Source organism: Syngnathus acus, chromosome 17, assembly GCF_901709675.1.
Source record: "Syngnathus acus chromosome 17, fSynAcu1.2, whole genome shotgun sequence".
NCBI lineage: Eukaryota > Metazoa > Chordata > Actinopteri > Syngnathiformes > Syngnathidae > Syngnathus > Syngnathus acus.
The window spans coordinates 3,611,385-3,638,776 of NC_051102.1; the positions used below are offsets into that span (position 1 = coordinate 3,611,385).

At 39.2% G+C, this 27,392-nt stretch overlaps 1 protein-coding gene across 2 annotated transcripts in view; it reads left to right on the forward strand.

Annotated features, from left to right (window-relative positions):
- The window catches only part of brinp2 (bone morphogenetic protein/retinoic acid inducible neural-specific 2), a 77,656-nt gene extending 50,565 nt beyond the window's left edge, over positions 1 to 27,091 (forward strand). For both annotated transcript variants that reach the window (XM_037275725.1, XM_037275724.1), the window contains 5 exons: positions 3,345 to 3,450; positions 9,632 to 9,868; positions 20,096 to 20,318; positions 23,067 to 23,373; positions 24,144 to 27,091. In XM_037275725.1, coding sequence (XP_037131620.1) covers positions 3,345 to 3,450; positions 9,632 to 9,868; positions 20,096 to 20,318; positions 23,067 to 23,373; positions 24,144 to 24,965 — 1,695 coding nt within the window. In that variant the 3' untranslated portion in view covers positions 24,966 to 27,091. The remainder of the gene's footprint in view (positions 1 to 3,344; positions 3,451 to 9,631; positions 9,869 to 20,095; positions 20,319 to 23,066; positions 23,374 to 24,143) is intronic.
- The last annotated feature ends 301 nt before the right edge of the window (positions 27,092 to 27,392 follow it).

A 27,392-nucleotide genomic window follows, 5' to 3' on the forward strand; every position in this document is an offset into this window, starting at 1 on the left:
TTTCATCATGGTATGAGCTGTCAGGATACAATATGTATATCATTTGTTATTTTTTATAGTAGGCCTACATGTATGTGTACGTGTATATGTGTCAAATATCTTATCTTAAGGAAAACATTAACCTGCCTATAGGTAAACGAATCCAAATATATACATATATATATATAAATAAATTCAGCTGCATACATAGATGTTCTTTTACAGCCAAGAGATTTGCACAACCGCCAGAACAAATTCACACATTAATGAGCCAAAGCATCCTTTACATATCTCTAACGAATAATGATCTCTGCTATGCAAGCCACCTGCTGTGGTGTGTTCTGCCAAATTTTGTCACTCAGGAGGAAGCAACGCTGAGTGGGATGTACTTGACCTGTGTCCATGTATGTCTGTGGGCAATGAGTGGCTGCAACACAGCTAGTGAGAGTCAGGAGTGAAACTTTAAACACTAAAATAAACCACAGCCGGAAAATGGAGGCATATGAATATGAATATGCGTTCCCTACAGGTCTCTACAGGTTCTTTGTTTGTTTGTTTGTTTGTATATATGTATGATGTGTGTGTATATATATACATATATATATATATAGGTATATAATGTGTGCGTGTGTGTGTGTGTTTTGGATCCTTTTTTTGTTACCATTTTTTGGTCCCATTTTTTCATAATGGATCAATATTTAGGATTTTGAAGCACAGTAGGTGTTGAAGAATGTACGGGGATGTTCTTAAAATAAAACAAACATTTGGCATAACATTAACAACCCCTGCTGATTTAATCTCAGCTAATCACTTGTGGATTTCTTGCATTTTTTTTTTTTTTTTTTTTACATTAAGTGCAATACTTAATATCTTCAAACAGCATGCGATGTAAAAAAAATAAAGCAGTGGGAACATTTGAAACTATGATTAACAATGTCACTGTTTCAATTCAAGAAGTCGCCCAAGCAGACCCAGCTGAGCAAGAGGGGCTCGTGGTAGATGGGGAGATGTACGAGGTGGTGGACAGCTTCTGCTACCTTGGAGACATGCTTAACGCTGATGGGGGGGTGGACCTAGCAGTGACCACAAGGGTGAGAAGCGGGTGGAAGAAATTCAGGGAACTCATGCCCTTCTTAACATCTAAGGCCCCATCCCTGAAGATGAGAGGCCAAGTGTACTCAGCCTGTGTCAGAAGTAGTATGACGTACGGAAGTGAGGCATGGGCCCTGAAAACAGAACATGAAGACAAACTAAACAGAGCAGAAATGAGGATGATCAGATGGATGTGTGGTGTGTCAATGAGGGAGGAAAAGACCAGTGCAGAGCTGAGACAGAAGATCGGAGTGGAGTCCATAGTGGATGTGGTGAGGAGAGGCAGACTGCGATGGTACGGACATGTAGTGAGGAAGGACGAGAACGACTGGGTGAAGAAAGTTATGTCGTATAACGTAGAGGGAACAAGACCCAGTGGCCGACCTAAAAAGACCCGGCAGATGACCGTGGCAGCCGACATGAAGGCACTCGGCATCAACCACGAGATGGCCATGGACCGTTCCCGGTGGAAGACGGCCATATCGAGAACCCAGTCCAACCCAGCGGCGCCTGGAAAGCGGACTTTAAAACGATGATGATGACTGTTTCAATTGAAAAAGTAAAGCAACCAATTTGTAGCATCAATGCATAGTTTGCCAACTGCTCTATGTCACGTTCTAATACACAAATGGGAGACTCAAGTGGTACAACATGACAATTATCCATGCAAATACTTAGCTCTACAAAGTTGTTTTTTATTATCATTTTCTATTGACCTTAGCTTCCTTGCTTTTAAATCATCAAAACAATATTGTCTGTCAAGCTAGTCTACAATTTTAGCCCAATTCACAGCTTTCTAAATAACTATTTGTACTTTTACAACCTATTTATGAAAATGGCTATTTGTACATTTACAACCAATAAATTATGAAAATCTTCAAGTAACAAGACTCTTTTATTTTATTTTAACGTAATTTATACTGAAAGTAAAAAATTTTTTTTTTTTATAAATGTTCTATTCAAATGTCTGTTTGCATACTATAGTAGATTATGTTTTGTTCAAAACAGTAAAACAAAACTACCATGTTAACGGTAATTAAAAGAGATGAAGCCTGTTCAGCTCACATCAGTCACTCAGTCATTTTATTTCACTTGTCCACAAACCAGCACATGGAACACAACTGCTGCTGTGTCGTACTGAAACAAAAGCTGTTTGTTTTTTATTTGCTCTCAGATGGCTTCATCACATTCACACATGCTCTGTGTCCTCTCAAAGGCCTTGCCTGGGAGCTGTGCACATCTGCTTCACTTATTTCTATGTCGCATTATAATTCACACACAGTAAACGTTGCATGGGGCATTTACCCAAATCTTCTATATTTTTGCTAACAAGTCTATTCTTGGCTTTATTGATTTTGGAGGTGACTGTGTGTGTGTGTGTGTGTGTGTGTGTGTGTGTGTGTGTGTGTGTGTGTGTGTGTGTGTGTGTGTGTGTGTGTGTGTGTGTGTGTGTGTGTGTGTGTGTGTGTGTGTGTGTGGGTGAGTGGGTGCGTTGGGTAAGTGCGTGTGGTGGTGATGGCGGGCATAAATGTGGTTCAATATTTATTTAGACATTTAAGAAAACATAATAAATGGATCTTAAGTAGATTATCCGTTCTAACAATCATCCTTGCCAATACAATTTCTACCACCTGATTGTGTTTATTTTAGTGTGTCACACTGAATTTCTGAATGCATTCAGCATAGTAACAATAGTGACCACTTCAAGTTTCCAATTCTCATTCCCCTCTAAGATGCGATGGTAACACAGCAGTCTTGTTGATGATGGATTCTTCAATCAGAACTAAGGCAGCAAAAAAAAAAAAAGTTCAAGAGGCTCCACGAGCATCATCCCTGTATATTTAGGAAAGAGAATTGCAGAAGGCGAAGCAAAACAACCAAGGAGGGGTTTATCAGAAATGCCATGAATGTGATTCATTCGTTCGGAATACAATGTACAATTACAGTGAATATACTGCATGTACATTTTCTTGATGTATTTCTTTGTGTGTGTGGCCAAAAAAGATTAGATGTGTTGTATAAAATATTTAAGCTTATCCTTTATCTCACATCTTCATGGTAGTATCCAACAAAAGGCCAATGCAATAATATAGTATAATTGGTAATTCAGCCAAAGAGAGTTTTCAGTAAAAAATCACAGCTACTGTTTCATTTTTCAATGTCAATATAAACATAAATGCATGTATGTTGTGGCTGTTGATAAAATGATTGCATGCACTTACGATTTAACGTCTGGTTTATATTTATATAGAGCTTCTCCTTCTGTTTCCTAGGTGACTGAAACAAGGACCGGTCCTCTCGGCTGCAGTAACTATGACAGCTTGGATTCAGTTAGCTCTGTGTTGGTGCACAGTCCAGAAAATAAGATTCATCTAAAAGGTATGGTTGCATAACACACTGGCCCACCCACAAGCAAACAAACCCTTCACCTCTATTCATTTTAAATTCATGAGAAAATCCTCAACTTCCGTGTAGCCAAAGTCCACTAAAGGGGCAACCTATTTTCCATCCTAAACTGACACATGCATTTGCCACATCCATACCTCCATCCACCAGCATTCCCATTGCGCCCAATCCATACACAGAAGGTGTCCTGCGCTGTGCTCAACCAGGATGACCCTTTACTTTACGCTGCAGTAGTTCATAATATGTCTGTTCTGCCTCACTGGCTCGCTGTCTCATGGGCAATCTGGTATCTTAGCAGACTGAAGATGGACTGTGTCCCGTCACACTGACCCTGTTCCATTCCCTCAAGTTACACATAGAGCAGTTATCATCAACTGGTGGCCCACGGGCCCAATACGGCCCAGCCGCCCAACCATCTAATCCTGCCCGTTCGATAAGTATAAGGATCAAAGTAAATTTAAATCTGTTTAAAGAAAAGCCTGACTCAAAAAGGATGAACATGCCTTATAAACATCAAATAATATTCATTCATTAGTTGTGCCAAAATAAGATTTTCCCAAGGTGACTGTCTGGTAGAATTCTCGCCCTTTGATATATACAGTTGGTGACCCCTGACATATAGAGCATTCATTCATTAATTCATTTAAAGATAATTCTAATTATCAGGAGTGAATTTGAGGAAACAGTGAGCTGAAAATGAAAGTACACTTAAGGTGGATGCCCCCCCCATACACACACATACAGAACCAAATACAGAGAATGAATGTTGACCTCTGTAGCTGTATTTTAATTCTCAATTCTCAAATTTGAAACAGGATGAACAACATGACATTATACAGCCTCTGCATAATACATTTTAAAAACACAAAAGAAAGACAATCAGCGTTCCACCATGTTGTGGGAGGGTGAGAAAAATATAGACTTTTTTTCCGCACTCTCTCCAGGCAAGAAAAAGAACATTGTCTTTGTATTTTTATTTTCCCTGTATGCTCCCACATCATTGTTCTCACTTTTTTTTGATCCTCGACTCTGATTGTATGCCTATTTGTTGTAAACCTGGAGGGTTTGTGTGAGTGTGTGCGCGTGCGTGTGTGTATGTATGTCTGTTTAAGTGAATTGAACACTGTCGCTTTGGTGTACTACCACTGGCTCTCTAATCACTAATGAAATTACTAGACTGTAGGGTTGGTTCTGAACAATCAGTCTTTTTCTTCATATATTTGTTCTCGCACTTCTTTGATCTAGGATGTTTGAATGGATGAATGTGTAGATGGCTAGATAGACGATATGAATTTTTAGAGTGCCTTTGATATCAACACTCATAAAAGGGAAGTCTACTTAAAAATGTTCTATGCTTCCCTCATTAGTTTAAAAAACATGTTCTCATTATTATTGTGTTTATGAAAAGTGAATTAACAGAAAAATCATCTTTTTTTTGATCTAGTGTTGCTGTCATTTTGCCATCAACTGAAAGTGGCGCCTCAAAGCTCAGTTAATGCCCATCTTGGCTCACCTATTTTCCGGGTTTGGTCATGTGACTTTGGCAAGCTGAGCCTGTAGACACTGTGGTGTCACTTTCAGTCAAATGCAAGCGGCAGTACACAGCCAAATTGCTACCCCCTGAGATGATTTAAAATGGGTGAATTTTTCTGCTAAATTCATAGTCTACATATGAGATATTAATCAGAATACACTATTTAGACCAGGGGTGTGAAACTCTTTTTTTTCACGGGCCGCATTGTAGTCATAACTTCTTTCGGAGGGCCATTATGACTGTCAACCCAAATAAATGTATGAGCACTTCATATTATATACAATAAAATCTACAAAACAAACTGACAAATAACTCGTTTTCAAATCATACGAGTAAAAACTGGTCAAATATTTAAATAAAAAAGATATTATTAAAAGTGAAGACAATTTGCAATTTTAGTAATGACACGAATTTGATGCACAATTTGTCTTCGCGGGCCACATAAAATGATGTGGCGGGCCGTATCTGGCCCCCGGGCCTTGAGTTTGACACCTGTGATTTAGACTCATGGAGTCATGGATACAGTAGAATGTATTATAAAGAACAATTTTAACCTGACTTCCCCTTTAAGGACTGTATGTTTTGTAAAATATATTTAATGCTGTGAAAAAGGATTTTGGTCTTGACCCTCATATCAACATAGAACTATCATTTTGAGGAAATTAAACCAAATCTCTTTCTTAAACTAAATATAAACACATACTGTATAACCAGTCTGTATAAATCATATCGGCATTTCAGCCATAAAATGGATCTGAAGGCATAATCTTTGGGACTGAAATAAAACTGTTGCCTCCAGCTTATTGGTGTTCGTATGACATGTCTGCACCCAAAGCACACTATGCACAATTTTAGATCTCTGTAGGGAATCCATCAATAGCAACTGCCTGGTTGAGCAATGACAAGATTGAGGTGCTGCAGGGTGACAGGTCTGTAAGGCCCTCTTTTTTAGTTCTTGGTCAGACTTCAACCTGTGCAAAACCTCTGTATGCCACCTGTCACCGTCAACCTCTTGAACAACAAGGCAGGACAAAAGGTCGGCTATTTCTTATCGCTGCCTTGTCTCGCATTAGAGTATTTAAGTGCTGAATGCAAAGGATATGAGAAAAGTCGAGAGGTTGAGGGACACAACATTTTGTGCCAGAGGGAAATTGCCTTTTCAAATGGAATGCCAAAACCCCTCAATACACCAACGAAGGCTTGTATATTCCTGCAATCCCATTGTTCGTTTTTCACGAAAGCATCAAATCTCAAAGCAAATAGACAAAACAATGCAGGAAAATGAACATCTCTTTTTTTGGTACCAAGACCCTTTGTATGTGTGTGTGTGCGTCTGTGTGTGTGTCTGCATTTATGCCGCAATCCTGCCAGCAGGATGTAATGAACATTATGTATGTTAAAGCTGTGTCACAGCCAAATCCGGAGACTCAAGAGTGAGGACATGGTGCTTGGGTACCAAACACTCTTCTTAAAGCTAAGCCTGGGCTTTGTGGTGTGCCTTGTACCAATACTGGCAACACAACACACAGTGAAGGACTTCACAATGCACTTAACACTGTGCAGTGCACTTTTGTCCAATTTGTGTGTGGGTAGTGCCACAGACGCAAAAGGCGGCGCATTCAAAACGACAAGGTGGTGGAGGATTGATTGTAGAGAGGCAAGAGCAAATAATTTTGGCTGAGTTGTACTATAAATGACATTGATAAAATGGAGGCAAATGTTTTATTTATTTCGCAGTATCAGGCCTCTGGGATAAATGCTGCCGTTTACATCCAAAACAGCCAGAAACTGCACCAGGCTACTTTCTTCTTCAGTTGCTTAGCAACTAGTGCCAGGATTGTGCTGGGCTGCCATTGCCCCTATACCTTCCTGTGTCCTCCCACGCTGTGGGGCAACATAAAAACCAAGTGCAGTATGAAAGTGTCAATACACAACAAGACACACACACTCATAGAAGAGAAATTGCGGTCACAGGGGCGGCTAAGTAGCTTCAAATTGTTGAAAATGAAAAGTGCAGTCACTCCCGCAGATCAACAGATTGACAGTGAGGGTTGTGTGTGTGTGTGAAATAGAATTTTCACTAAGGTCTACTGCCACAACATGAAGTAAACATTATTCGAGTGTCTTTAACTTCATACTGTTTTCAGTATCTGCATAATACGGATAAGCATAATGTCCAAAATTAACTTTTAATGAATAACAGACACATGCGTCAAAGTGCAGTTATACAAGTGTATTTTTTTTGCATAAATACTTTTGATGTGGATTTAATTGAGGCGTATTTTCACATAAACAACCTAAAAGTATTTGAAAGTGTTTTTGCACTTTTCACTAAGGTGGCGTGGACAAACTGACAATTAAAATGAACACAGTAATTGTAGCTTCTCCATCACGATCACTCACAGCCAGCCACACAGTAGTCTCTTGTCGTAGGTAGATGATGACTAAAAAAGTACTGCTAATATACACCAGGTTTTAAAAAAAAAAACTATATCAATAATTTTAATAAATACACTCAAGAAACATAATGCTATATTGCTCCAGGGGTCTTAGTCATTTGTGTTATGGCCTGTAAAATTGAGTAGTTGACAGCTGTATTGCAGGGTTGATTAAATATTGTTTGTATTTTATTTCTACTGGATGTGATATTTTTGTTTTTCAAAAACACAGCACACCTTGCTGTACTGCAAGATATGTCCATCCTCTGCTTTGCACAACTCCTTGTATATATTTAATACATGTATTAAACCATTGTTTGCAAAATACTATAGCAAAATAAACAAAACTAAATTACATTACATTAAACTAAAGTAAGATGCACATCATGGCAGATAATACTGTCGACTGCATCATTTATTTGATAAGGAACTATGGGTAGAATTTACATATTAAAAAAGCACACACATTTATGATCCTTGAACATCCAGCAGCTGCCACTGAAATGAGTGCAAGTGTGAACAATTACAAAAGTTGATTTACAGTCTGTGGCCCTAAATGTCTTACTTACACCCCATAAAATTGCAGGTTAGGGGTCACTGTGCTCCTACTAAAAAAAAAAAAAGAAAAGTCTGGAGCCATGGAATTTAAAAAAAAAAGTGTGGGAATAGGTGAATCCTGTATAACCTGGATTGGTTTTAAACAGTTTTTTAAAATAGTTTGAACAAAACCCGGTTGATACGTATAAAAATTATGTGTAGAAGGTGTCATATTTTACTGCAGATGATAATAATAATTCAGCTCTAATGGCAATTGTAGCAAGTTATTCTATTTAATTTGAGTTTGTGTTCAAATTCCATTTCTGTGGTACTTGATAGCGACACTTGGTAATCTGGCACTCTTCAAGCTGTGAGAAAAGATTATTTTTTATTCTTCTTTCAATTTACAGCTTACATTGTGTCTTACATGATGTGCAGGCACTTTAGACCTTCTCACATCACATTTTACTTGATATGCTGCTGTTTGCAGGATTGAAACTAGAGTGTTCTGACATCTATCAGCATAACAGAGAAGGAACTTGCTTACTGTCAGAAATGAGGAAAGCTCAGATCAAAACAGCACAGCAAATGTACAAACCACACAGCAAGATACTGAAGAAATCCTGCCAGATTTACAAACACAGGCACATTAGATTTTGAAGTTTTGAAGCCACACACACACACACACACACACACACACACACACACGCACACACACAGCAGTTGCACCAGCCAAGGCAGAGGGGAAAAAAGTCACTAATTACTTCTCTTTTCCAAGCCATCGAACGAGTGAGCACCAAAGAAGAAGCCACATGCATATTCATTGAAAGGCTCTGCAGGATTGCATGTTGACAAAACAAATAGATGATTAGTAGACAGAGAGACAGATTTAGCTGAACAACAAGAACGTACCAGAAAGCCTCTATTTTGGTTTCCAAAAGACAATAATACACTTTTGGGATCACACAGTGGCTTTTAATTTGAGTAATTAGACCGTGCAAGTATGACAGTTTGGATTCACATTTTGCATAATTCCATTAAAACACTCGTAAGAATGGAAGCTGGGAAATACTAGGTTGTTTAACACAAGCCTGCCAATTAAGAACACTTGGTGTAGCTTGGGCATTTGTTTGTGACTCTTGGCTTCACCGAGCATTTATTAAACAATCGACCCTGGAGGTGGAGCCTGTCCCAAGGGTTTGGGGCAGGATGTCAGGGAGACCCTGATCTCATTACCTCCAAAATTGCAGGGCAAGCAAATCATTTATGCATGGAATTTTCAGATTGTATATTTAAGAGACATGTCAGAAAAGTCACTGGTATCAAACCAGAAGGCTAAAAACAGCTACTCCTATCTGAAAGACTAAACGACAATTAGACGACAAATTAAGATTTCAGGCGGCAAATAGTAATGTTACGAAACTGTATCGCAGTATTGGTAAACAATAAACTGTGTCATTCCTAATGGACAAGGGTTAATGAGATCCAATACAAGAGCTGTAACACAAAGTTGCCTTCTCGTAAATATGGTGCTCTTTGTGGATGGATGTTATTTTTCCACTATGGATAATTGTGTAGTCGCTGTAAACTCTGCAAATGTAGCAATACTTGACAATATGTCCTTTTCTCTTTATTATTCCTTTAGGCTTGCAAGATGTCTTGCCAGAGTTTCTGCGTGGGCGTTTTGTGGAGGCAGCACTCAGCTATGTGGCATGTAACTCGGAGGGCGAGTTGCTGTGCCGCAGCAATGACTGCTGGTGCCGATGCTCTCCTCGCTTCCCTGAGTGCAATTGTCCCTTTGCCGATATCAAGGTTATGGAGGAAAACCTGGAGAAAAGCAAAGAGGCCTGGAACAGTTTCAACCAAGACTTTATTGAATCAGGTATGAGACTTCAGTATTTGGTATAACTATTAATGGAAGCTTAGGGATGTTTTTACATTTTTCTCTCAAATTTTCTTAAAGGAATAGATCCCCTCTTCCGAAATAGAACTAGTATCATCCATGAGTTTTAATACACAACTAACAAGTTTTTCAACTTGTAACCTGTGTTCCTCATCTCATTCCCCATTTGTTATTACCAAATATTGCCTCATTCACTCAGTGGAAGCTCTACTTGGGTCAGATTCAGTGTGGCGGGGTTACTAGTTGTTAGCATCAGTCTTACATCATAGGGGGCAGTGTTCCTTTCGTTGATCAAACAGTGCCGTATGTCATATACTCTAACACACGGTAAAAAAAAATAGATCCACTTCAACGTGGAGCCTGGATTTCCACTCCAAGTCTAAGTGCCCAATTAGAATCTTTTGGCTATATCCAATTTTGACTGTTGATGTCCATTTTCAAGTACATACAGCAGGTGGTGGTGATTTATGACTTTAGGCTAGATGGAGTTTATTCTCAATATCAGAGTTTATACACTATGTACCCGCAAATGACTGTGCCCCAGGTGCTCGTCCATCATTCGGTCACGTCACACCACTTACCTAAAAATACATACACCATTTACTTTTGTTTTTGAATGCTTATTGTTTGTGAATTGGATTTGTTAGACAAAATATAATTCATTGATGCGTTCTCAAGTTAGCAACCATTTTTGGCATTTTTACGGACAGCATTAACTTTGCAAATGAGTCTACAAAGTTTATACTCTATCAGGTTTATTGTATTTTACACAAGTTGCTTATTTTTAATGTAGCTCTTATCTGACAAATGATATACCATACAAACAGGATTTTATGTTTTATGAAGTGTCTGCTTAATGTGACTGATCCCAATGCAATTTATGACTGTCCATGTAAACAAAGTCAATGAACCAGAAGATGAAGAGAACCAGCAGTTGAGTAAACAGAAATAAATCACATTCTGTGCTAAACTCGCAATTTTGTGGGCTTGCCAAAGTGCAAGCTACACCATTCCACGATGTGGTTCACTTATTTTTGTTCAATTAGACTATATCATTTATGACATGCGTTCATCCAATCAACTTCATAGAATGCATTTTTTTTAAGTATTCCTTTTACAACATTATCTACGCAGTAAAATGTTTGTGATGCTCACTGAGTCAAATATTTTTCTTTGTTATGTCATGCATGATGATGGTTTGATTTCTGTCGTTTTTCCTGTAGCATTTAAGGCCTTTTTTCTGAATATTTTGGTTGGGCTGGGAATTGTATTGCTGTATTTTTAGCCTGCAAATGATCGGAATGTGACAACAACTCACTGAGAGCAAAACGTCATCTTGCGGTATGCTCAGCCGAAGTGATTGAGGCCATTTGAGTTCAACAATCTTGTTGTTGTAAAATGGATTTCCACCAAGCTGGGACTATTTATCACAAGGCAAGCAGGACTCAGGTGTGTGATATAATGGTGGTAATGATGCTGAACAATTCCGCCGTCTCTTACTAAATTGGAAAGTGAAGCCAAATCACCTACTTTTTTCTTTTTCTTCATTTGCTTCACGCAGCGTTACTTTTTTACAACTTGGAAGATATAGACAGGATTTAATTGGACACAGGTTTTTGGCAGATATATCTGATGTTGGTGGGTAGGCTCACTCGGCTGTGCTTTCTCTGTAGCACTCATGGGATTCAGCTGCAACATTTATTTGGAAATGGTTTTGTGAGTCACATTATAGCAGTAAACAGTTCTTCCGTGCATTATTTGACTTTTTTGACAGCAGCTGAATTTTGCCAACTGTTTTTCGTTGCATATTAAATCTTTAAAAAGAGCCAACAAAAGAGAACTGAAGAGAGAAAAAGAGTGTTTTTTCAAGGTGTTTCATCTGTTGACGTAACAGGTTTTGTCAGGAGATTAACTTTGTGCTGTTTGTCATAAAAATTTAGGCATTTAGTACGTTTGCTAAAAATACTATAAAAGGAACAGAGTTTGTCACATGCATTCAAAAACAGGTATATTCTGTACACCCACGGGCATGTCTTCAGGGAATCATGAAAGTTTGATTAAATTTAGAGAAGCAAGTCGACTTGTATTTAAATAAACACACAACACGCAAGACACAAGTTGAGATGAAAAATGAATGCTGAGAACGTGAGGGGCGAAAGCCACCGAGACAATGCTGTTTGGCTGTCTGTGCTTTAGCACCATCATTACCAAATCTGTTTGCATTCTGCACGCAAACATTTGAGTTTTGCTCGTAATGACTCAGAAGAAGGTTATTATTCCATGCATGGCTCCAATATGTTATTTTTGTTCTGTTTTAACACAAATTTGGATTAGAAATATCAATGTCATGATGCCTACAAAAAGGGAACCACGAGGGGTAATTGCCTGAGCTGGTATGTGCTAAGGGTAAATTGTGTAAGAAATGAGGTCACTCATACATGAAACATACGACGTAGCCTCACTGTAATTGAAACTCAGTGCTGTGCTTCACTGGTGGGAGGGTATTAGCCTTAAACTCCCCATTCAGAGAGTGGAAAATGGACAAATCCTACTCATTATCTAGAAAAACCTTTCATCGTTTCATCGTTGTAATTATTTCATGTTGGTCAGGTACATTGTGTGCTTTTCCCTCTTCAAAAGGAAGTACTGTAATAGTTTGTGCCAGTAGCAAGTGAGCATTATTTCATATCATTAAAACAATTCTATACTGCATTAAGAAAGTTTTACAGTGTACAAGTTTGTGCTTGCAGCATCCACTTCCATCCCTAATTTGATTCTGTGCTGACGGCCATTTTGTTTGTTATTGTGAGCGGGGATGTTGTATTGATTCTTTCATTTGCAGCATACAATACCAGTCAAAATATTGAAGCCTTTTCTTTCAATATAACAAGGCTGTAGCTACCTTTTGACCGCTTTTGGGGAATAGCAGAAGTCAGACAGTTTGATTATTTTATATTTTGTTAAATGTTATGATACTTTGTCATAACAAACCTAGCTCACATCGATATGCAAAAATTATTGAAATGCTGTAGTGCATTCTTGGCACATCACCGAATGAAAAGCTTTAGTAATGAATATGAATCCTCTGGATGCAATCACAATGCAGTAAATCAAATAAGCACAAATGTCACTATAGCGCTGTATTACATTGTTATTGTTTAGACTGTGAAGAATCCATGCATGCCCATCTCTTTAGAGTTTACATCGGACAAGTAATGCTATCATTGAAAGCCCACTTCAAATGTCTCTATAGTTTCTGTAAGCTTAAAAGGAACATTTATCCCAAGAAATGACTATGCGTAAACAAACGGAGAAAACCGTTTTTATTGAACTATGTGAATGATAAATTCATTTATTTGTGTTATTTTTTTCCTGTATCTGCCTCTTTTCTGCTTTATTACTTCACCTGATATCATCAGATCAGTTCCTTCCCTTTCCTTGTAGCTTCATCACCTGTTTAATGGTGTAGTTATTCCCTGTGTATTTGTTCTCCCATCTTTGTGTCATATTGTCTATTGTCTGTGTTCTGCATCCCATTTCAGGACGCTTGTAGATGCTGCGGTCCCCGGTCATGCCAGTTTGTTGCGTAGCTTCATTGCATTGATAAGAAAACCAGTCTGTATACTATTCTTCTATTTTTCATTTTACTGTTTGGCTTTCAGTCATTATTATGCATGATGTTACTGGCATCGGATGCATTCCTTGCATCTTCGAAACCATCATCTTGCAGGAAAACATCATCATCAAACATAAAAGAGTATAAAATAAATGTATATATATTGACAGACTTACACGGAAGATTTCTAGTAAAATAATTTAAATTCTGTAGCAGATTTAAAGATTTACCACTAACTGACTTTTGGAAAGATGTAGTATCTGTAAATGATGTCAAAAGTGAACTTGCATTTCATTGTTATTATAATTATATATTAAAAGGCTATGATGCCTTAAAAGCAGTTGTGTTGACATTTTTCAGCGTAAGGATTTTGAGAGGCACTGTTTAACTGATGGAAATGTATCCAGCTGTGATAGACTTGCTAATGCTTTAATACCACCCTTATATTCACGCCACTACAAATAAGACAGCTTTACGGCGCGTGGTCCACGTGACGTGGATATATTTGAAACCCAGAAAATCATCACATAACATAGAGCTGCACACATGCAATTGGTGGGATGCTAAACACAGAAAATGACTTCTCTTCTATTTGGGGGACAATGGCGTTGGAGTCAAAGCAGAGATGTGGGGGTGGTCCTGGCAGATGAGAATACTGGAGGTGACGGATTGCAGGATTACACCCATTGAGAGAGGGTTGTGGTTTTCTACGGGAGGTTGATATTTCAACACATTCATATACAGTAAACTACAGGGCAGGACATAAGAAACCCACACTGCTGTTTAATGCTTTGTTCGGTAATCTCACTTTTTGTCTTGGTTATGCTTCATCCAGGCTCTAAGGCTACTGTACGCATTCAGGATTGTTTCAAATCAAGCATTGGCTCCTTCAGAGCAGTGCGGGGGAGGTGCCTCATAGTTATAGCAGAGACAATGGGGATATTCGATGCTTCTGGATGCTCCAACACGCAGACATTGTATTGACCGGTTTATTTTTTTTGGGATTGTTGGCATAACAACCAGTGCAGACAGTGTTCTGACAAGCTGGCATTGTCTGGGTCTTGAAGCTCTCGTTGTCGGTCTTTGAGCGTCGTTAGTGTCCAACACAGAACATGTTTTAAAAAGGGCCGCACAACTTGTCAGGTATTCATTTTAATTAGTTCCTGCATTATTCCTGGATGGTTTGTGCCCACAAAGAAATGTTCATACTTTGTTTTAATGACTTTTATTTTTTGAAAGATTTGTAAGCAGCAAATACTTTTCTTTAGGAAATATATCAACACAGATAGCCATGCATACAGTTATGTCATCACGGAGTAGGACAATCCATGAATGAAAGTCAGTTAATAGACCCACTCCATCATCAATGGCTTCAATGAATCCCTCGCATCTTAAGATGTTACTGACGGGGTCTTTTGTCAGGAGTGATATGTGACTATCTCACTGAAAGCTGATTGCTCTTCCAGATTTGTGTGGATTCTCTTTTTTCCTTTTTACACAAAGCTTTACTGTTTCATTTTTTTTACATGCAAGTGAAGCACATAGGTGAGAGGAGTTGTTGAACTTTTTGGCTACGGCGGGTTTAGATAAGTGGACGACATGATTGGCAATGGAGTGTTTTGCTGTGAAGTCCCTCAACTCAGCTGCGTGCTTCCAGCTCCAAGTTTGATTGGCTGGACAGCGCCTTTCCCCATTGCTAAGTGTCAACATGAGTCTCTGGAGAATCAATTAGAACACAGACAGAGCCTATCAAATGTCACCACAGAATGTGTGTGTGTGTGTGGGAGGGGGGGGGTGCAGCTGCACAGTCTAGAAAGCCTCTCCATTTAATGAGGTGCTCAGTAATGGGGAGACACTCAAAGTTGTCTTTTATTTTTGTCTCATTGTCACACCCTATCACGGTTTTATCCTCTCCAAAACTCTTTTCTTCTCTTTTTTTTATTGGAGGGTGTGACAGTTGAGGGATGTGAAGAACTCAAGGTCCTTAGTCATCTACGAGGTAGTTCTGTATCCAACTCACATGGCCCAAGTGCAGCTGAAGCAAAAGAATCGCCTTCAAATTAGTTTAATGATGTGATACAGTTTTGGAGTGTAGCCGTAGGTGACAGAGAGAGATTATTTTTTATTTTTTTGATATTTCAAGACAGAGGTCTACTTTGGGAGTGCATGAATCTAGCCAATTATTGTGTATCCTGTTCTCTTGCACATCTGTCAGAGAATGTTGCTATTACAAGGCCAGATGTGTCAAGCTTTTTTTTTTTTTTCTTTACAACAAAGCTGTTAACAAGATACAGGAGAAGGAAGGATGAAGGATTTTCACAGATCTTTGTGTTTAATTTCTGTGTTTTTTGAGTCCCCACATTAGCTGCTGTTCCAATGGGTAATGCACACGTTAAAATGTTGCATGTTTTGAATGTGGATTCTGTAAACTATGTGCAAAGAAAATCCTCTGATGGGAGACTTTTGTTGAGTATTAAATGAGTCTAAGATTATTTAAACCCATTCATTTTCTGAGCCCCGAGGGTCGTGGGCATGCTGGAGCCCATCCCACCAGTCTTCGGGCAGTCGGTAGGGAACACCCTGAACTGGTCACCAGCCAATCACAGGGCACACATAACCATCCACAGTCACAATCACACCTCGGGGCAATTTGGCGTGGTTGATTAGCCTACCTTTCATGTCTTCGGAATGTGGGAGGAAACTCACACAGGCACGGGGAGAACATGCAAACTCCACACAGGAAGGCCAAACAAACCCACAACCTCTGCGCTATGAGGCAGACGTGCTAACCAGTGCATCATGCTGTTAAGATTTTGACAACATGAGACCAAGATGACGCCTAACAATTGGTCGATCGAACCTTCCCATTGCGAAGCTTCAAATGAGATGTTCTTGAGGCAAAATGGCCACTACGTTCCTGTTGTCACAGATTGTCATCAGCATGTTGACAGATGCACAGAAAGGCACAGAAGTGGATGTCTTATCTGCATCCCACACTGATGACTGCTTCACTATGAGCAGTAACCTGCCAAATCGGATAATGAAGGCCACTCAGCTTGAGGCATGTTCAAGAGCGATGAGAGGCACCAAAGTGTCTCATCCAACCATTCCAAACTGTTTATATTAGAGTGGTCTGCATGCTAAACCACCTGCAAAGGTACCACACCTTCAGGCGTCATTGTCTTGCATCCGCCAAGAAATATTTACGCTGGATGATGGGCCAGTCGGGCTTAGGGCTCTTCTCTAATGAAAGTTGGTTTATGTTGAGCAGATATGATGGGCACTGGCAACGTTGGGGACGTCAAGGAGCTAACCAAAGGGAATAACCAAGGGAAACCTTTACTGTTATGGTTTTCGACCTTATTGACAATAAGGTTTTATTAATTTTTGTTTTACAATGTTGTTTTACTGTTTTTCCTTCATTTACCGCATTTATTAAAGTAGTCCGTGTCTCCCTTCATTTCTGAGAGAAAATGTTGTCATGTAAAGGTTTGCAATCACATTTAAATGGAACATTTATCTTCAGTTTTAATGGACCGATGTAGGCTTTCTCTGGTATTGACTGTGCAAAATCCAAATAGTGTCCATCAATAACTTTCTACTTTTGAGAAGTGCAGAAGAATTTCAAAACTTCTTTTGGGAAGGAAAATGTCATTGAATCCAGTTGGATGTTTTGTAGAATGAGATAACAGCACAAATAATATTTAACTTGATAGAAAAGGGTTAGAAATTGCATGGCTAATTCAATTTCTTTAGGAGCCACTGTGTTAATGTCCTTGTGTAACCTCAGGCTGCTGAGCCAAAAGTGAAAACTGTGATTTGACTGTGCACCTCCCATGTGTGGAAGAATAAAGTAGAACATTGAGTGGTGATGAGCAAAAGCGATTTCACTCTGACTGCCAGAAAGTACACAATGGAATTCTTGTGGTTCATTCAGTTTGTTCTTCTGCCAAGTGATGGCTAAAGTGGAATCCTTATCTGGGGTCCTGGCTTAGGCCTGGTACACTCATAACGAAGAAGGTCGTATTGCGTGTGTAGTCTGCTCTCATTCTTTCTACACTGAGCATCACACCTGTTAAGGTTCTGTCCCACCATTGTTCTTGAAACAAATTATAATCACTCATGATCCCACAAAAACAAATAAGAAAAAAACACTTCCACTAGTGTTAACCAAGTACTATATCTGAAGAGAAACACTAGTGACACGCAAGCCCCTACCAAGAACAGAGTTCATGCATCAAGACTTTTATTACCTTAAACCATAAAATCACAATCAATGGAACGTCTGAAACTTCCTATTTTTAGGAACATTATTTGTCAGCTCATACGTAATATTTGGGTTGCTGCTCTATAATAATTATATAGGCAATGGTTATCTGCATGATTTCTTAAAAAGTGATTAAAATGCTTTTAATGGGATATGATTTTTTATTAAATTACCATAAGAATAACAGACTGCAGTAAAATACAAATGTAATTTTATGGTCCAGATACAAAGACATATAGGTTTGTGTTTCGAAAATGAAAATAAACAAATAGAATGCAACAACAATAAATAATATAAAGTAAACATTACTAAATTATGCATGGAGATTGCAGTATGGCACGTGCGTTGTATGTACATCAGCAGCAGAGTCAGGGATGTTGTATGTGTAAAGTAAAAACATCTGCAGTGCTATTTGGAAGTGAGGCGCTAATGTGTGCAGTGGCAGCGGGGTTAGAGATGTTTGGATGCACACATCACAGCATTATAGAATGTGTGTTGGTGTAATTATGAGTTCAGTGTAATGATGGCTTGCTGGAAGAAGGGGTCTCTGAGTTTATTTGGCGTTCCAGAAGGAAACATCTAGCGGGCAGGGTAGGGGCTGTCACATGTGATTGCCTCAAATCTTTAAAACAGCAGAACATTTAGACGTCTTTCAGGCAAGGATGAAAACACAGATAATCGTCTGTGTGCTCTTGACCACTCTTTGGAGCCTCTTCCATTCTGCCTCAGTGCAGTCACACTGTAATACAGAATTCACAAGTACTTCACACAGGTGTTACTGGAGTGGGTGGGTGTGTAGTTAGTGTGTGGAGTATAAAGCATTCGGCTTATCACACACCCCTTGTAGGAAGCCAGTGTCCAAGATGAAGAGTGACGTGGGCCCCAATATAATTACCGTATATTCCGGACTATAAGGCGCACCATTAATACTTCATGTCAGATTTTTAATCCAAATCAAATCATTCTCCATTTTATCTTTTTTATTTCAACTTCAGACGCAACAAATTACTTTATAATCACAAAATAATGATCCATAGTCTTTTTGATTCATGATTCTTAGTCTTCAGTGGGCCACTTATGATTGATTTCATGACACAATGCTTCGGGCCAGTTTAAATTTAGGAATTTGGTCCATTTATAAGGCGTACCGGACTATAAGGCGCACTGTCGGCTTTTGAGAAAATGTTAGGTTTTTAGGTGCGCCTTATAGTCCGGAAAATATGGTATGTGTTTTTATGGTTGTAGATGAAATTGGTATTTTCTCGACAGCAGCCAACAGTTTTTTGTTGTGTATGAAGTCAACAAGTTACCCCCAGCATTTTGAAGAATATTGGCTCATCCATTGTGTGTTTCAATGTCTGAATGGGATTTGGGTGGGAAATATATTCAAAGAGGACACTTTAGTTCAAAATAATAACATATAATCTATTGACCAATCACAGACTAGGGCTACTTCATAGGGATGGTTGAAGTTTTATGGAGACAGTCAAGCAATAGCTTCCTCTGTTAACTCTTACATGAACAGCGTGATTGATGGCGCATTCAATGTGTTATGAACACTTTGAAGGGAAGGAGATGGCAGCTTCCTCGACAGCTCTGGCCCCTCTGTTTTCTGCGTCATCTCTCCCAGCTGGCATCACTGTGCAGTAAAAGGGGCCCATGTGCTGCCACACTTGCCGGAAGACATCCCAAATCCAATCTCATTGTCTGTCACGTTTGCAGCTGAATTATGGTCACGGAGGAAAAATAGGATTACTGAAGTTGTTGTCACAGGCACTACACAGAAAACAAGCAAATAAGAAGTCTGCTTGCTTTCTGACAAGAATGTTCAGTGCAACAAATGGCAGGCACTTGGGATCGTTTGTAATTGTGTCAGTGAACTGAATGACACTTTGACAGTATATTTGTATTTGTAGTGTCAAGAAGAAAGACGGTGTGGATGCCAAACTTGACAGCAACACAATCATCTCATTGCAGCATTGTTTTTTTTTAGCGTTGACTGTGGGAGGGAGAGAAACTGGTTTGTGAATATGTTTGGTTGCTTTGTTAATACAATTTACAGGTATTTCTCACAGAATCATGTTGAATGACAACTGTTATTAACAATATTTAACTTTCGACATAGCTGGTGGGTGTTTTTAATAAAAGCTTAAGTTTCAGGGTTGTTTTGAATGATCGTGTATTAACAATTAACCCAAAATAATTCTGGCTATTCTAATGAAGGCTTCGACACCCTGATGTTGTTCACTTGGGATAAAGTGATCAATATGAGTAACTGATGGGCAACTGTTTCTAATTTGTTCTCCCTTTGTCTCTGTTGCAGATGAATTCAAGGCCTTCCTGAAACAATTACCCACTGATCAATTCTTGAATGTTTCCATGATTGCCAAGTATTGGTCAGCTGACTTATCTCTCCAGAAGCGCTATGCTCATCTCGAGTCCAGCACAGCCTTGGTCCTGAACAAAGCTCAGAAAATCATCAGGAAATTGTTCACCCTCAGCAAACGATGTCCAAAACAACCTCGAATCAGTCTCCCCCGAGAAAGGTATCGCATTTGACGTTTCAGATTTAATATTAAACAGTGTGCTTATTTTAGTCAAGGAATATTACAACTTCAGGACATCCGGCGGTCTGCAAGTTTGGGATGGCTGACAAAAAACCTTAAGATTTTTGTACAAAGGCAGCTGCAGCTGTAAATATAACATATCAATATTTCATGTATGAGCTTCTACAACTGCTACTGCTAATATTTATGCTACTACTACTAGTGATGATGATGATACTAATATTCACAATACTATTATCTGTCTGAATATGCCCCGATTGGCTGGGATCCAGTCCAGAATGTACCATGCCTCACCCTAAAATTTTTTTTAAATGTACAAAAAGCAGGGCGTGTATTGTGCAGCTCTGATAAACACATTATATTCCAACCTAAGTAGATTAGAAGTCATTTTCCATCTTAATATTATGATATCGTATGATAATTATTTGAAAGGCTAACTGACATTGTTTGCCCGTGTGATTGATTTCTGAGTAAAGTATTCACTAATGCTGTTATTACATGGAAGAGGCAAAACACGAAGGCCAGGGTAAGGCCTTGTGTCAAGAAAAGCACTGAAGTCAAGCACAGAGTAATGTGAGGAAGCAGTTTGGGATAGCAAATAAAATTGGAAAGGGAAAAAGAAATGGGGTGAAAGGAGACATGCTAGGAAGGAATGAACAAAGACAGAACTTCCAAGAAAGTGTAGGACAGATGAAGGGTCTAGTTATAGGCTGCGGAGTGAGGTACTCTACACTGTGGCAAGCTCTAATCAAGTCTTTTCCTGCACTGACAGTCTGCCGCTTGTTTACAGAGAACCTTAATTTCCTTGGCAGTCTTTTGTCACTAGCAATCACTCCATCTCCCCTCGCTTACCCTTTTGCCACTTTCTGTCTTTATTTTTCCTGCACTCTCACCTTTATTTCCCCTTGTCCCTCTCCTTCTCTGTCTGAGACCATCACTCAGTCTTTACCGTGCTCACAGCAACAGCAAGCTATCAGGGCCAGCAAAGGATCCATATTTCGTCCTGCACAAATCTATTTGTTTCATCATCACTTATTTCTGTCTATTTGCGCAAGCCTCAGGGTATGGAATTGCCGTAGCTTTTTGGCATTGCTGTGTGCAATTTTCCCATCTTAGCCTGGGGGATAGAATCTTTACAGAACCCATTTTGCAACTGAAGCCCTTGCAAACTCTTGCCCGCCAAAATGGATGGCAATTTTGTGTCTGCATTTTCATCTCATCTGCAGTCAAACACAGCAACTATTCCTCCACAAGGAAAAAGTATACAGTACGGAGTCAATTGGGAGCTGCTAAATAATTTAAGTAGGGTGTGGTGATGTGTGAATTTGAATGATAAGCTTGTTATCCATACTGTATGATGACTTCCATCATTTGTGTGTGGAAAGGGAGTGACAATAGGAAAATGGTAAAACAAGTAAAAAGCTGCATTTTGTGGAAATGTGCCATAAAAAATAGAAACCATTTAGGCCCGTTCATTGGAGAAATTCAGTTTATTCCTTTTTCTCCTATAGTCTATCCTATTCAAGAGGCACAACAAGAAGATACTTGAACAAAAACAGCCTGCACAGTCATTTAAAGTCCCAATGATCGTCACACACACATCTGGGTGTGGTGAAATTTGTCCTCTGCATTTAACCCATCCCCATGTGATTTTTGATCCATCCCCTGGGTGGGAGGGGAGCAGTGAGCAGCAGCGGTGCCGTGCTTGGGAATCATTTGGTGATCTAAGCCCCCAATTCCAACCCTTAATGCTGAGTGCCAAGCAGAGAGGCAATGGGTCCCATTTTTATAGTCTTTGTTATGACCCGGCCGGGGTTTGAACCTTCCAGTCTCAGGGCGGACACTCTACCACTAGGCCACTGAGCAGGAATAAAGCCATTACTGCACCAACACCACTAAACTGCTTGCTCAGATAGTATCGCAAAGTACAGCAACGAGCTTCAAACCTTCTAAAACCAGACAAAATTTTAACCTAATGGTCAAATTAATAAATGGTACATTTCAACAAAGCGTATGCCAAAATGTAAACTCATTTATCGCTACTGTATAATATGCAGGTAGAGCTTTGGTGTGCTATAACGGCACAGGGAATATTGTCAAAATTGACGGTAAAATGAATAAAATATGCATCCCGAACATATTGGAGGACAATTTGCATTCATGAGTCCCAGTTGCATAAAGGGATTCACTTGGCTTTCAAAGATGACATTGATCCAAAGCACACGGTCAAGTCTGACAGCAGAATAAAAGTGAAGGTTATGGTGTGGCCATGAAAGTCTCTTGACCTAAAAATATTGAGCCACTCTGACGAGAGCCTCAAATGTGCAGTTCCAGTAAGGCACCAAACACAACCCGTTAAATTTTACAGGGCATAGTGACTTTTTGCCAAGGAAAATGGAAAGCTTTACCACCAGAAAAAAATAAGGGACCTCATTCACAAATATCTCAAAAAAAGACTGAAAGCCATCATTGATGCCCAACAGGGCAATCCACAAGAGCTGAGCTGTTTTTTTAATGATTGTCTGAAATGCTATGTAGTTTTCAGTTCTATTCCAAATCAAATGAATCATATCTTCTTTGACCACTTCTGCTCATCTTACAAATTATGCAAGAGTATAAAAACTTCATGAGCACAACTGTATGTTAAATTGCGTATCATCAATATACCAGCTACCTCTAACAGCATATTTTTATAATTTATGAGAAGATGTTTTTGTCTTTTTGTAGGTCGATAGCCTTTTGGTTGAACAAGGCTCAATCCCTTCTGTACTGCAATGACCATGGAGTACTGGGATCATTCGCTGAGGAAGTGAAGCGATGCAGCTGTCCTGTGGAGCAGCCAACTTGTCAGGGTGCCATTCCGTGTGTTGTTGACGCCTCCTTCACCTCCTGCTCTGCTTGTGCTGCTGACAATGTAACCCGCTGTGGATCCTGCCACCACGGCAATCTCTTACACCTTGGTTCCTGTCGACCGAGCATCGCTACGTCCTTGGACCACTATCTGAACTTTGATCTCGACATGCCGGATGCTGAGGTTTCAAAATTATCTTATACATTCCAATGGTTCTCAAACTTGGGTTGTCATAAATGTTAGGTCTTTGTAGTGCAGGAAGGACATGAACATGCAGCTATTGCATACCAAAATACCGTATTTTCCGCACTATAAGGCGCACCGCATTATAAGGTGCACCTTCAATGAATGGCCCATTTTAAAACTTTGTCCATATATAAAGCGCACCGGATTATAAAACGCATAGAATAAATAACTCAACGTTGCTCAAACGTTAATGCAATCACAATATAGTAACACTCGAAATAGTGAAAACAATAACAATATATCAATAACTCAACGTTGCTCAAACGTTAATATCACACAACACACAAAATAAACACGTAAAGCTTACTTTAATAAATTAGTCCACATCCACGAATCCATATTGGTCCATATATAAGGCGCACCGGATTATAAGGCGCACTGTCGGCTTTTGAGAAAATTTGAGGATTTTAGGTGCGCCTTATAGTGCGGAAAATACGGTAGTAGCCATTGTTGTTTTGTTTGTTACAGTAAATTGAGGTGAATAATGTTCTTTATAATTATGGTTTTACAATCATTATTGTTTTATATCAATGTCAAATTATATCATCACGCATTTTCTACACCTAACCTCTTCAGGGTTCTTGTCCTCACTCTTGGTCCGCATCAAAGTCTGAGAACCATTGTCGACATAATGTATATGAAGTGATTAAGTGCGTTTCTTTATTGTTCCCTGAAGAAGTGTAAGTAAATGATTGTTGTTTTTGTAGGTGAAGTACCTACTTCAGCAGCTTGATAGCAGAATTGAGGTCCATGCCATTTACATTAGCAACGACGTCCGTCTGGGAAGTTGGTTCAACCCTGCTTGGAGAAAGAGGATGCTGCTTACTCTCAAGAGTAATAAAAATAAGTCAAATCTTATCCACATGTTGATGGGCATGACTTTCCAGATATGCTTAACGAAAAATTCAACACTGGAGCCAGTGCCAGCAATTTACGTGAACCCTTTTGGGGGAAGTCACTCAGAAAGTTGGTTCATGCCTGTGAACCAGCCTGAGTTCCCCAACTGGGAGAGAACTCGACTGGACTCTGTGACAACTGCACAATGCTTCAACTGGACATTGTCACTGGGCAACAAATGGAAGTCCTTCTTTGAAACCGTGCACATCTACCTGCGAAGCCGCATTGTCACAGATGATCCAACAGTGAACGAAACGCTATTCTATGAACCGTTGGACATGGATGACCAGACGTCTAACATGGGTTATATGAAGATCAATACTCTGAAAGTTTTTGGATACAGTATGCACTTTGACCCTGAGGGCATTAAGGATTTGATACTCCAGCTGGACTACCCATATACACAGAGTACACAGGATGCTGCCTTTTTGATGTTACTGGAAATGAGGGATCGCGTTAACAGGTTGGCCCCGCCAGCGCCACAGCCACTCGACCTGTTTTCTTGTCTTCTGCGTCACCGACTGAAGATGTCAGCTGGTGAGGTGGTGCGTATCAAGGAAGCTCTTCAGATCTTCAACTCAAAGCTCCCCAATGCCTCTCCTGAACCTGAGCTGGCTCAGCTCTGCACCTAACTAGCTTAACTCTCAGGGCAGGGCTGGACTACCCTGCTAAGGAGATTCAGGGATATTATTGGCATGAGGAACGTGGTTTCCAGCAAACCTTGGACCTTATCAGAATCGATATATCACAATGACAAGTGACAAAGTCTCTTGGCTGATTTTCCAGTGTTGTTTGAATCATGAGGGTTATGACTATCAGACGCCATCGATTAAGGCATGATTTCGACCTCTTGGAGAACATGAAGTTCAAGTGCTCTCCTGAACTTGCCTGGAGGCTTACTTTTGCTATAACTGCCTTTCTTACGGCAAACTACATGATAGCTGGGAGATTCAAGTACCTAACGCCTATGTCTTGTAAAGAGAAATGTGATTTAATATGTATAGAGGGACTCTTGATGGATCAACATTAATGATCTAATAGAGGAAGATTGTCCTTACGTAACCCTATTTTCTTTGGTTACGGAACAATCTAGAGAGGAGAATAGTGGATAAAAATCAAATGTGCATTGAATCGATGTTATGCTTACATTTTGATAACCCCAACCGTGTTACTATCATTGAATATTTCCTCCCAACCTTTTGATTTTGTTTTTTTCGGACATTTGAAAACGTGTATCTATGCTGAACAACCGAGAAGTCTGTTAGTGTTAGCTCTATATTTGGTGATGTGTCTTTACCAGAACAAAAAAGGTGAACACATTGGCAACGCAAATAGCAACATAGCTTATATGTTTCTTTTTATTTTTCTTCTTTTGAAATGAAAACCTAAGGAAATTATGATGTGGTTATTAAAAAAATAATTGCGGGTACAGTGCTGTAAATAATGCGCCATCTAACTTGACGTGTGAATATGTGCACATTGCTTTTTAGATAACCAAGTGCAAAGACAAAAAAAAAAAAAAGACAGAAATGTTTATAACAACTCATGCCTTATATGGAGTAAGTGTTGTGAGAAGCACATTTTGTTTTGGTGTTTGATTTCCTGGCAGGTGATGTATTCCTTTTAAGATTTCCAGTTTTCTATCAGTAAAAACACATCCTTCAAGTTAATGCGCTTTTCCATGTACATGCTGGCCACATTGCACCATTTGCTTTGAATACGGTAATGTAATTATTCAGCAAAGGTCCTCTGGGTCCAATTATAGATGCTCTCACACCTGGAGTGGTTATATTTCTAAAAAAGTTTTTGATATTTTTATTGACTCACAAAGTGACAGGTCCAGCATTATCATCTGAAAATTATAACTTTTTTTTTTATGGTTTCTGAAGGGCAATGATGGTTATTCTGAGAACTTCAAACAACACAGCGCCTTGTGAGAGTTATTATTATTAATATTATTATTATTCCATTCTGTATTTAAAAAAACAAAAAAAATGTCCTCATTTCCAGCTGTCGATCTGTTTTCAGCTTGCTTAAGTCAGAAATCAAGTGGCTCGTTTGTTTGGATTTTTTTACAGTGCTCTAGATTCTTTTTTTAATTCTGAAGTCCACTCGCCACTATAACGTCACCATACACCTAAACTGAACAGTGTAATAAATACATCAGCCCCACGATGTATTTAATTCTGTCCAAAAACGGTTGCAAGTTCATTTGAACCCATTATTTTACAAAATTTCCAGCAAACTGTATTGTAATAAGTGCCGCCATGAATGAAATAGGTTGTTAAATAGAAGGGCTACCTGAATGAAAATTAAACCACCAGGATGAAGCAAAGTAAGCTGTAACATGGTGCTGCACCAAGAATACGGACAGCTGGGGCTGCTGGGAATTTCGCGCTTATCACCCCCCCATGTGTTTCCCCACATTATCCCAAAACATTTTCTCTGTTTAGACCTCCATCTGCCAGGTTCCTCTGAGCCAACCACACTCACATTTTTTCCTCTTTTAAATATCAGTGTTTTCATTTGCATTACTCCATGTTGTCCACCCCCTACTAGTCACTTATCTCATTGGTCCTTGGTAAACCATCTGGAAAGTTCCATCTCCATCTGTTGGCCTTGCTCCACCACCCACAGCCCAGGAGTATTTCTTTTCCTCAAGTTCTGGAGCTTATTTAATAATGTTACAACATGGCATTGATGTCTTATTGCCAAAAATCCTCTTGTTATATTATTACAATAAATGTTATTACTTGAACTTGTGTCATTTCACTTTTTTTAGGAATTGCTGTTTTTCTAAAGTGAATTTTGAATGTACAGAATGTTTATCGATGAGAAAAACTCATGTTTATATTATCGTTTATTTATTTAAAACACAGGTGTAAAACTCAAGGCCCGGGGGGCAGATACGGACCGCCACATCATTTTATGTGGCCCGCGAAGACAAATTGTGCATCAAATTCATGTGTCATTACTAGAATTGCAAATTGTCTTCATTTTTAATAATCTCTTTTTTTTTAAATATTTGACCAGTTTTTACTCGTCTGATTTGAAAATGA